This window comes from Centruroides vittatus, unplaced genomic scaffold (assembly GCF_030686945.1).
Source record: "Centruroides vittatus isolate TY-2023 unplaced genomic scaffold, ASM3068694v2 contig_882, whole genome shotgun sequence".
NCBI lineage: Eukaryota > Metazoa > Arthropoda > Arachnida > Scorpiones > Buthidae > Centruroides > Centruroides vittatus.
Window position 1 is genome coordinate 179,269 of NW_027122574.1, and position 12,220 is coordinate 191,488.

General features: G+C 34.7%; 1 protein-coding gene across 1 annotated transcript in view; it reads left to right on the forward strand.

Annotated features, from left to right (window-relative positions):
• LOC136983405 (doublesex- and mab-3-related transcription factor 1-like) overlaps positions 1 to 9,510 on the forward strand; it is a 33,821-nt gene extending 24,311 nt beyond the window's left edge. Inside the window, exons 5-6 of the mRNA XM_067280122.1 lie at positions 6,274 to 6,704; positions 8,160 to 9,510. Of these exons, the coding sequence (XP_067136223.1) occupies positions 6,274 to 6,698 (425 nt within the window). The 3' untranslated portion in view covers positions 6,699 to 6,704; positions 8,160 to 9,510. The remainder of the gene's footprint in view (positions 1 to 6,273; positions 6,705 to 8,159) is intronic.
• The last annotated feature ends 2,710 nt before the right edge of the window (positions 9,511 to 12,220 follow it).

Genomic DNA, 12,220 nt, shown 5'->3' on the forward strand with positions numbered 1-12,220 from the left:
ATACGAGAAATAAATTTACGTAAAAGTGTTATATAATTATACGTATCTTTCGCGCTCTGTCGAATCGGGAAGTAATAATAAACTTTTAAAAAATGCAAAGTTTATGCAAATATAAGTAGTTATAAGCCATCATTGTTTACCCGCTCTGTTATGTAATGCCTTATTTATAGCCTGTAAATTCTTGGTTTATAAGTTTTTACGATTATTAATTTATTTATAGTAAACAGACTTTTGTTTAGTTCTATTATAGCGAGATACAAGTACAATAATAACTTTTATACATAAATTATTTTCATCTGTTTTTCTTTAAGGCAGATGTTACTGAAACGCAGATGCTCCACGTAACTAAATTTAGAAACAAAGCATCTGATATCGAATACGTTTTTTACTTACATAAATATTAAGAATAATTGACTAATTAAATTTATTTATTAATAAAACTATAAGTTTTTTATACGTATATAAATATTTAAAGGAGTGAAAATGAGCTTTAGGAAATATCAGAGGGCACAGGCTTTGGAGCGCTTCCTTATTAGCGCTCATTTCAACTCCTGTTTTATTAGTATTTTGTACCTTTCGAGTTGGCCTGATGATTGGCTGTAACAAGACAATCAGGGCCGGCCATCGGGGGGGTGCGGCGGATGCTACGCACCGGGGCCCCGCGATTGAGGGGGCCCCAACATTATCAAGAATGCAGTATTTTTAGTAATTTTTCTGAAGTAATTAATGTATTAGCAAGAACAAAATCACGCTTTAAATAAACATGCATTAATATATGTTCGTGTTTGTAAATTTTTTTATTTTAGAAAAACATTTGGGCCCAAATAGTTTTTTGCACCCGGGCCCCTTTATCGAGAAGGCCGGCCCTGAAGACAATGATGCATTTAGTATGAGACAAGGCTTGTATATAACGATAAACATAATATTGAAAATGTAGAGAACTTTTAATATCCGGGCTCGTTGGTTAAAGATAAAAAAATATCTGACATAATTGCAAGGAAAGAAAGCCTTGAACTTTTAGGTAATTCATCATTTATAATTGCCTCAGGAAGTGTTGGTCTATATACTGTATGAGATATTTTATAAAACTAATGCCAAAATGCTACAGTAAGCCCAACTTTTTCCATTCTCAGATATAACAAACAGGCAACTTTCGTGTCAACTCACACACTCCAACTGAGTATTTTAGACGTACAATATCTGTACTGTACATCCAAACCAAAGGCAACGAAGAAAACTAAAATCCACTTTCGGTACTAAACTATTATTGACAGTGAAGTAAATACCCTAGGCACATTCTCGAGCTTGCCAAAACAGGAAACCCGAAAGGTCTTATTTACTTTACTTATATAGCCTATAATTTCTGTTTGTGTGTATGGCTTAATATATTAAAATAATAATAATAAATTGTAATTAAATTAAAATAAAATGGAAAATGTACGTTTTGTTAAGTGATATTTATTTTTTTTTTTAAATTGGGTTGTACGTAAAGCGAGAACAAAGGGACGTCGCGAGCAAGTAAGTATTTTTAAAAAATTGTGTTGTGTGTTACATAATAATGGCGACAACGATTTCCGTTTTGGAAAACGCGAGAAAGTTTTCGATCGAGCTTCCGCCTCGACAATACTTCCAGACAGTCACGTGATTGACCTTGAACTAACTTCCAGGTACGATAAAACGTGTCTGTGAGGCTTGAACGGCTTGACTTATTGCACAGACAGCCGCTTCTGTCTGGAATTTAAATTTCGATAATAACGCGACAGAGATTTTTCTTTTCATTTTATTTGAAAAAAAGACAAACGTTTAATGTCGCCAGGGAGTCTACCACTTTTAATAAAAATTGAAATTTAAATTTTTTAAAATAATACTATTTACAATTATTATTAAATACACTGTAAGTCTACCTGTATTTGGTTGTAATGAATACTTTGTCTTGTAGAATATTTCCCCTGTTGTAACTTCGTTTACCCGCTTTTTTTAGTCTCGTACTGTACGTGTCGAATGTAATAGAAAACGAGGATTATCACACGCTCTTTCTGACGTAACAATACTCTTCCGTGTTCGTTTTTAGAGAGAATTTTTCTGGTGTTCTTTTCTAGTACTTCATTCGCATTCTTTCGGAACATGAAAAATTTTTCGTGTCCTTCGGAAAGTTTTTTATGAGACTTTTTAAAGAAATTAGAATGATTTTCGTGTTAATTTTCTTAAAACGTGGCATATTTAAGTGCTGTTTTGTACTTTACAATACCTCCTTTCCTACAAACATTATTCCAGGATTTTAATATCAAGAATGGTTTCTTCTTACTCTTTCAAACATAAAACGGTTTCCTCGTTCTCTTATTGACAATAGGGGGTTTTCTTTATTTTATTTTTTATATTAAAAAAAGTTATCGTATCTTATCTACAAGTTTATAATTTGATTAAGTTTTAATAAATTGCTGCATTCAGTTATAACTCAATCGATCGTCATCTGCTGTTCTGTCTCGCCTGTAATAATAATAATTCTACTTTTACTGCTGCATTGTTCTCTGGTAAATTTAGCGCCGTCTGTAATATTCGTCTACAAAGTTCGAGAGAATTCGAGAACTTGCTATTAACGTGTTTAAATATCTAAATTGCAGATCAATTTCGTGTCTTTTCTAAACTCAACCCCCCCCCACTTCGTCTCATATAAATAGCAAAACTGTTTACATAGAGAAGTGTTTCGGTAATTTTCGCCAGTGTCTGGCTTATTTTGGAAGCACCACACAATAAAAAAACAAGATCCCATCTGTGAAATAGTACAGGAAATGTGTTTGTTTTACATTTCAATCGAGTGATCTAAAGCTGTCAGTTCGGACTTATATGGATAATTTAGCATTTTAACGATTAAATGTAACTCTATACACATTTATGTACTTTTAAACGATCTTGAGGGGGAAAGAGAGAAAAATTCATGCATTCTTAAACACCTAATTTGCGTCGAAATTTTTAATTATTGACACAGTTTATCTTTACGTAATTGGCCCTTATCGTCTCTACGTCGTTTATTCTTATATTAATAATCACTCGAAAAATCTAACTGTTAGCTAAACGCAACACGTGTCAACCAAGAGAAGGATGTCATTTTATTATAACATGGCGGGGAGACAAATGATAACACACTACTATAAAAATTTACCACCCGCCGTTACAATTGCGGAGCGATGACTGACGTCATTCGAAGGTGTCGAGTAACGTCGGTTGTAGATAGTTGATATGCGTGGCATGTCTCGTAGACCGAACGATAAGGGGAACGGTACTATTATACTTTTTGAATTCAAACTAACGAGAAACACAACAACTCTCTGTCGCTTATGTGAAAACGCAAATCGCTGTTGAAAGATACGTGAAATTACCGAAGAACGTAAGTTATCTTCCGAGATAAAAATAAATAATTAAAAATTTGTTTATCATCATCGTCTACGTCAATACTTATCATCAACGTCCTCTTAAGTACTTTTCTTAATACGAATCGGTGTGTTGCGAGTTACTCATAACGTCGCTCGCTATATACGTTTTAATATTAAAGTATTTTAATTGTTTTACTACACGATTCTTAAATCCTTTAATGTATAATAAACCAAACAGGGAAGTGCTGTATATTTACCCAAATATTTCCTCGTGTACAGTTTTTTAAAGTGTACGAAAGGTAATCAATGTCACGTATCTTATCGCCTTTTCCTACAGAGAGAGAGAAATGAAGACATACTTCACACGTCGTGTGGTTGACGAATTAGCTTTTAAACAGTCCGAAAAAATTGTTATAAACCGAAATTTTATTATAATAATAATAATAAAATAATTTTTTTTTCCGTAAATTAAATGTTTCTACAAGCATTACGGTGGTTAAATATTATTGCATACGCCAGAAAGCTGTAAGTTATTCTACGGTCGTGTTACTTTACACTGTCAAATCTTCAAATTAATTGTAAGGCACGTATGGAGATTAAATGTTTACTTAGTCTCGTAATCCTATAAATCCTTAATGTGTTTATAAATTATTGTAGAAGATCTCCAAATCTTCATATTTTTAAGTGTTCTCTCTATCTTAACTTTTAACAATCTTTTTGAGGCTGTATTCTAGTAATTCGTCCTCTTCTCAAGGCTCTAGCGCTGCTTTAAGTGTGGAATAAAATCATAAAAAAAAAAATGCTTTTCGAATTAGCCTTTAAGCTCTAATTAATGTTCTGAACGCAATCTTCCTACTTTCAGCTGTAATTTTAAGGGTCGCAGTTGAACTCCTCTAGTTACTATCGTCGTTTTAAAGCCTCAACGCAATATTTTTAGTCTTCTAATCTATAATTTTGTAGTCTTTCCTCATTTTAAGGCTTTCGGTAAAGCACTTTTCCAATTTATATCCATATTTTAATGCGCTCAAGGTTATTTTTTTATCGTTTCTTATTTTAAAACACTTTTTTTAATGTTAAATTCGTGACTGAAATTTAGAATACATTTTTTTAGCCTTTCTGTTTTTCCTTATATTACTTGTTTTCTATCTTATTATTAAGGCCTTTATAATACAATTTAGAGTCTTAAAATGGAGATATAAACAGTAGCGTAGCGAGGGGGGCGCAAGGGGGTGTATCGTTCACCGGGCGCCACTCTCGGAGGGGCGCCCAAATGGTCTCCAAGACAAACTATATGTGTTTCTGGAGGGGGAAGAGGGGCGCCAGTTATGCCCGCTACGCCACTAGATATAAAGTAAGAAAACTCGAAGAGTCCTAAAATAAGCTTATGGACAGACATTTCTTTGGAGTTTCTGCTCACATTTTAAGGCTCGTGAACAATCTTTTTTCCATCTAATGATTTATAAAAGGTTATACATTGCTTTTCTCCAGTACTTTATCTTATCAGTTGCAACTAACACTTTCCTCGTTTCAAACATCGTTAAGTAACGGGTGATAACTATCTTACACGTGTCTAAATAGAGATATTAAATGAATATTAGATATACAACACTGAACTTCTCCATAATAACTTCCTAATCAATTAACTTTAATCGCTAAGTAAATTTAATAGAATAAAAGGATAATTTATAATTAAAAAAATAGGGTTTTTTGTATCTGTTGAAATGTTCTATAAATTATTTAATTTTATTAATATCTTAACTCGAAAAACGTCCCCTTATTGTTTAATTATCACGTACAAAAGTATGAAACTTTCGAGACTATTCTTGACAAAATTCTTTCCATTCCACTTCATTTACTGTCGATGGATAGAATAAGGAACAACAATAAACTGTTTTAAGTTAAATTACCTCACTCGTTCGGTCAATACGAATAATTTAATACAATAATTTGCATTAGAATCTTCTGTTCTGTGTGGGGGAAGCGACAGGTTTTACGCGTCAAAATGTCAGTTCCTGGTTGTGAAAGTATGCGCGATGTCACCTTTTATAAAACGTATGGGGTGTTTTGTAAACAGAATGTATATAGAAACAAGTGGAACTGCATATTTTCATACGCAGTAGATATAGAAGTTGTAAAGGTATAAGATACCAGAGGTCAAGATCGAGGACTTTCGATTATGGACCTTTCGTTGGTTATTTTTATCAAATTCTGATAATAACGAAAAAAACTCTCTCCCGTATCTCTAATCTGTTGATTGATAGAATGAAAGGTGCGAACGAACAATCACAAAATACAGATAACTGAATACAGAATTTTACTCCACCTTGCGATACGAACAGTATAGAGGGAAAGGTGTCGTCTCGTACCGAAATTGCACAAGAGGTGTGTGCCGTATGCGATACGAATTAGTTAAAAGGGCTCCCCTAGTTAATACAGTGTTTGCCTAAGTGGTTCTTGAGTTTCTAATTCTGTTTGACAACTCAGACTCATCAATTCTGCATCAATACTTTAATTTCGGATGTGGGGGTCAAATTGATCTGCAATTTTAGTAATTGCAGACCTATACAGTGTCGCAGTCCGTCATTCGTTACTCTCGAGAACTGAATGACGTAGATGAAAATCGAGACCAGATATTGAATGTTTGGGGACCGGAGCCCGCATTAACTGTGTAAAAACTTCCAGGTATGTACCGGAAGTCACGTGATTGAAATTCAAATGTCTTAATATATATTAGAGGGGGGATATTAGAATATAAACATAAACTCATCAAGAAATTTATTTGTTGAATGGGTTTTGCTTTTCATATGAAAGTAGATTTTCTAATTTTAAACTTTAATAAAAATCTTCCACTTCACAAACTAACCTTTTTTATCTTTATTTTTCCAAATTAACGTTGTTTTAGAGAGAGAGAGAGCGGAAATAGACATGAGAACGTACGCCCTGAGAGAACCAACAGTGGTCCAACCGACTATAAACACGCCCTGGTCTAGTATGCTGCAGCAAAGTACGTCGGGATTGCCTCTGCTCTATCCTCCCATGGGATGCCTCCCGTCTTACTATCGCTACCCCCTGGAAATGAATAGCAACGGCATGGCGGCTAATTGTCACTCCGTCACTACTACCGGCGCCTACAACTACCACAGTCTGATCCAGGATCGAAGCTCGGATTATCCCATAACGGAACGCGAAGACACCGACAGCGAAAACTCCAATTTGGGCCTGCCCGGTCTGATACACGGCAGTGTGCCCATCAGATATCACACGGCATTCGCCTCCAGTCTAGTGACAGGCGGCAGGAGCAGAGAAGTTAACTCTCCGGATACCTAAAGGCCAGTAAGTACCGTTATAGTGTTTTACGTAAGCAGAACACACACTACCACACGTTGCGCGCTATACGTAAGACGACTTAACTATATACACTTTGACAGGCTACGATCTATGCGCGCGTAATAACAATTACGTTAATCTTTAGTGCCCATTAAAGTGCAGCTCGAACTATGTGATGACGTAAAGGAGTTTGGCCCCCTCAATGCGGCAAGGACAAAGAAAATAAACACTCGCACCGTAAAGGTGACTAAGATAACAGTACGGGTTGTATGACGTTCTGGGACACGACCTTTCTCGAGCTAAGTCCAAATTTTCGGTTCCGCACACCACCCTTTGACTGCTCTACCTCTCAGCATGGATCTTATTTTTTTAAATCTTTCTGGCACGTATTAAATGAAATGAAAAACGTTATTGTACTAAAAGAATCCGTCCGACGTCGTCTGCAGATGTTAATTTTCTCGTTTGGCTTTCTAGGGTCAAATAGATTACAGAGACAGACGACTTTAATGGGTTAGGTCATACACGATCGTCTTGTCTGCAACAGGTTTTTTAAATTGAGTAATACCTGACGAAGACGGATCGTATCTACTTCCCTCCCTATAATTACTTTCGCTTCTACTCTTACTTCTTTGCGTAAACAACTGGTGGGAGGATGTGAATGGCTTGGCGCCGGAACCAGTTTGAATCCGGTCAAACCGCCGCGCCGTTAAAAATTCCTGGCCGTTTGTTTGTCTGCTCGAGTGGCGCGTAAATAAGTATAGAAATTAACTCCTTTAGAAGTCTTGCGTGTACTGGCATTGTGTATAAAAAAGCTGGCGTAACTCACAAAGACGTTTGGCATTACCTAAAATGGCTCGTTACTATTCTGGAAACGAGCAGCTTTGTTTTTGTTTAATTGCACGTTACGCTGAGGGTTATTCTGTAGTAACATTCTAAAACATTTCGCACTAGGTTTTCCGTTATCCTATTTGAATCCCGTTATAAGTTAATTGATGTTTTTAATCTGGAGATTAGCAATTTGGGTTGTTACGCTAATTTAATACTAGTTCGTAACTATTCGACGTACTTCCTAAGTTCAAATACGATACAAGTATCCAGAACGACGGGCTACTTTCTGTCTCTTCTGTAAGAACATTTCAATTTGGATGTTCTTATACTTAGTCTCACGCGTATAACGTCATTTCTACGTACCCAGCTAGTTACGGTTACGCGTACGGAAGACTTTCGTAGGGCTCACAAACGTGTCAGCGCATTACGTTACGCTAACGAGAATCTTTACACGTTTTCCTCGTTACGAAAGAGAACCGTTGCGTTACGGCTAGTAAAGGCGTACGTTACCAATCCTACTTACGAAAATTTGCCTGGTAACCGCGTTACGTCTCTAGTATTAATTAATATGTAAAGTTATACGTAACTGAAAGTATTTAAGTAAGTAATTATTAATTTTCTGCTTCTTAACAGGGACGGAAGTGCCTTAAATACGTTCAAGAAGGGATGTAATAGGAAGGAAGAGTATCTACACGTGGATACAAATTGTGATAAATATAATGCACTCTGTTATTCCATCGATATTTCTTTATGTTTAAAATTTAAATGCGTATCGACGAGTAGTAAATCAAAATAAAACAAAAGCACACAAAGCTAACAATTAAAAATATCAATAAATAATTGTAATGTACTTCATTAAAACTCTATAAAAAGTGAAACGTTTCTTAAGTGTATATGAATTAGAAATTAAGCAAAAAAAAAAAAAAAAAAGACAAAAAAAAACAAAAAAACAAATGAAAAATTGGTTTGTCTGTATGTGTATATCAATATATAAATATATATCAATATATGTTACCAAAGTTCTTTCAAATTTGGTAATTTGCTGTGATAAACTCGCAAAAAATAGCAACCAAAAAACACAGAAAATGCACTAAAATTTAAAAAAAAAAAAATAACACTAGTAATTTCGTTGTGTTATCGAGCAAAATGTATATAAATTCACTCTCCCTCGTACTTTAGTTTATCAATAGTTTTTTCACGTCACAGTTTCGGTGTTACGGTCGGTATCGTTCTTCGTTGTCTAATTAAACACTATTGATGAATGGGGAGGTGCAAGATCTAAACTGATCAATTCTATATACACGTAGTAAGTTATGTATATCTATTTCAACCACACGAGGATACTAGACAGAGTTCCCTCCTCTTCGTGTACATGCACTACGATCCTCGCAGCACACGATGATTCCTTTTCTTTTTTTTTCTGTAGGTTTAGTCACTAAATTAGTGATAGCGAACGTGAGACGAACGTTAAAACACGTGAAGGTACTTAAATTTTATTCTTGACTTGTACTTTTCAGAACCCGGTTACGGTTTTCAAGATAAAGTTTTCGTTTTCGTGACAGACAGACACACAGACACACAACACAGAAATATGCTAAGGAGTGGATTTTGGGGGGGGGGGGCAGAAGGACCAATTTTGGTATATTATAATATGTAATTGTAACGGAACATCTACGAGAATGTCTGATGATGATGATGATGATGATAAACTGTTAGAATTTTAATTATAATTTATTTTCGAATGATGCCGAAATACTGTAATTAAATTCTTAATTTATTATACTTTTTCTCTTATAATAATAATAATAATAAAAGTAATTATGAAAAGGTGTTTTAATAATTTCCGTAGAATTTCGGTAAAGGACCCTCTAATTAAAAAATAATAATGTCTCTGCTATGTAAATATCGATGATGACGATGACGACGATGATGGAAGTTTGTAAGAAATATTCTGTGTTTTTTAATAAATTAATTTGAAATTAAACTTATTTTAGGGCTGTTAATTACAATTAATTTTAAGGCTGCTTTTTTGGTTTTAATTTCCTCAAAAAGAAGGAGCGTTAAATCGAATAAAATCGGCGCGGGAATTGCGAATGATTGTTTTAAAGCGCGCTTTAAAGGGGGATGTTTTTTTGCCTGTCCACTTTACGTTAAAGAAATGCACCTATAAATTTAAGTTTTTAAACCGGTTTTCACGCCGAATCGGGTAATTTAAACGTGTAAAAAGATTTAAATTAAGGTTTATCAAATTACTCGACGAAGTTTTCCGGTTTTCTCGCTTTAAAGTCATACTTTTCTCGATTATGGGTCCTAAATTACAGTGTTTTCTCTCTTTTTAGGGCAAGAAAACCTGTTTTTACGAATGCAGAATCGGAAAAGAAAATGCGAAAAATACCTTAATAACCGTACTAAAATTCTAGATAATTCTAGAAACTTTAAATGTACGTTCTAAAAAAACACCCCTCGTATTCTAAACCATTCGCAGTATCGTTACTTTCTCAATTTTAAGCGCTAAATAGAGGGAAATTAATTAAAACTGATGCGGAGAATTTTAAAAAAGCAAAAGTAGCAACGAATACACACACAGGACGTGCGGAATTTTTCATTTAGTATGAAAAAATCAAAGCAATAAAACGGGATAAAGTTATAAAGAAAATTGATCAAAGTCGCCATGTTTATAAACCATAAATAAATTGCGTAACGGGAGGGGGGAAGTAACAAAAGTTATAAATTTGAAAAATATATAGTTTAATTGACGTTACCATAAAATAGAGATAGAAACGTAAAGCATTATCTTCTGGCATAAAATACGAGTTACGCAACGTAACGAATTCGTTACGCTAAAAAGTATGCAGTGAGGGAAGGCCATTAACAAAATTTGCTTACTTGTAATGAATTAGAAATGACAAAAAGTGCACACAATAAATCGTATGTTTTAGTAATTGCGTAAAAATTTATTGTATTTGAGTGATCCGTTTGTTTGTCTGACGTCCGACAATAAATATATAGAGCTATGATAGCATTTAATCGATTAATTTCTGATAATAGGGCCGTAGACGACGATGAAAAATCTTTTGTTTGGATGCTTTCCTGTTACGGATTTCTATAGTTGGCCTTCTCTGTTTACTTTTCCACGTTATTTATCTTCCGTCTGGTTTACGATTTTTCATCTTTCGTACAGAACAACTTAAACTTTTCGACTTTCTAAAGTATTCTTATATGTTTCCAATGTAATAAAACTATAAAGAATAGCTTCGGGGATTGCGTAACGCTCAGTTACTACCTTAATACTCGTAAATTGAATTGCGTAACGAATTTTAATAGGTTCCAATCGTGAGATACGGAAGTAACGTGTTAATTACGAGCTTTGTTACTCGTAGAATGAATTAAATACTACGGCAAATTAATAAGTTGGGGGGGGGTGCTTGAGGCGTAACGTGACTCCCGCGTGACAAAGAAAATAAAGATTTCTCGTGCTTTAGCGGAAGTGCCTCGGTTTATCGACAATAAATGACCCTTTTAGACATGGAAGTATCTGAAAAGGGGAGGGCATTTTGCTATCATATCGATTGTTAGAGGAAGTGCCTCAGTTTAGTAATAGCAATTGCTCCTTTCCTCGGTATGTGTGTTTTTTTTTTGCCAAGGAAGTGCGTCATTTTAGTGACGATTGAATAATAATCGCCTTGTAGACAGGTCGGGAGTGTGAAGCTACTTCGAGTGTTTGGAGTACCACTTTTGTCTTACCGAAATCGTGGTTCCATCACGTAAATTCCATACGAAAACTCGCTGAAATTGTGTAAAAGAACTTGGACATTAAAGGGGATTTACGGATTATTCCAACACTCTGGATGTGTGAAAGGGCACGTTTACGTAATTTAGGAGCATTGTGTTACATACGTAGGGTGGTATTAAGTTCCAAATAAGCGTTAAAATGCCGAAATTACGCGTTTTTCAAACTTTTTAACCGGTAATCCCCCCTTTTAGGGTATCGAAAAAAAGGCCACGACATCCCCTACCCGTGATATCAACTATTTACTCCGTCCTTTTCTAAGAGAATGGAAGCAAGAGTTGAAAGCTGAACAATTGTTAATAAATGGCGCAGTCTATCAATCGGGGGGGTTCGGAATCGCCGTTTTTCTTTCGGGAAAATTTCCGAATAGAAATAATAATAATAATAATAATTGCTTGAATGGGGGAAATTGTTTAACAGTATCCGCGAAGAAAAGAATCACAAAATAATAAAAATATGCATTATATTCGGCATTAATACAGTAAAATATTGATTTAGTCGTAAATACAAAAATGTGCCATTAAAATGTATTTTATAACCGAATTAATAAAATCTCATTTGCATTATCGACGCACCGACAATGCCTAATATCAATTTCTTTGTTATAACTTTCAATTCCTTACAATTAAGTAAAATTTCTGTAAATTTCACGTAAAAAGCGCTAAGGTTTTGACGATTCACGTCCCAAACTTAATATAATTCAGCTCATTTTCTATTTTCAATTGAGAATTTGCTTGTTGTTCTGTGTCTAGAAATCACACTTGAAACATTTAATATCGTCACACGACGTGGGTAATTATTACGGGCGACGTTACGGTTGTAAAATTTTACCCTAATTTTGGCTGCATTTCTCATTTGTTTCAACCTGAGATTTGACAATTTGTGATATTAAGAACAGTTAAAT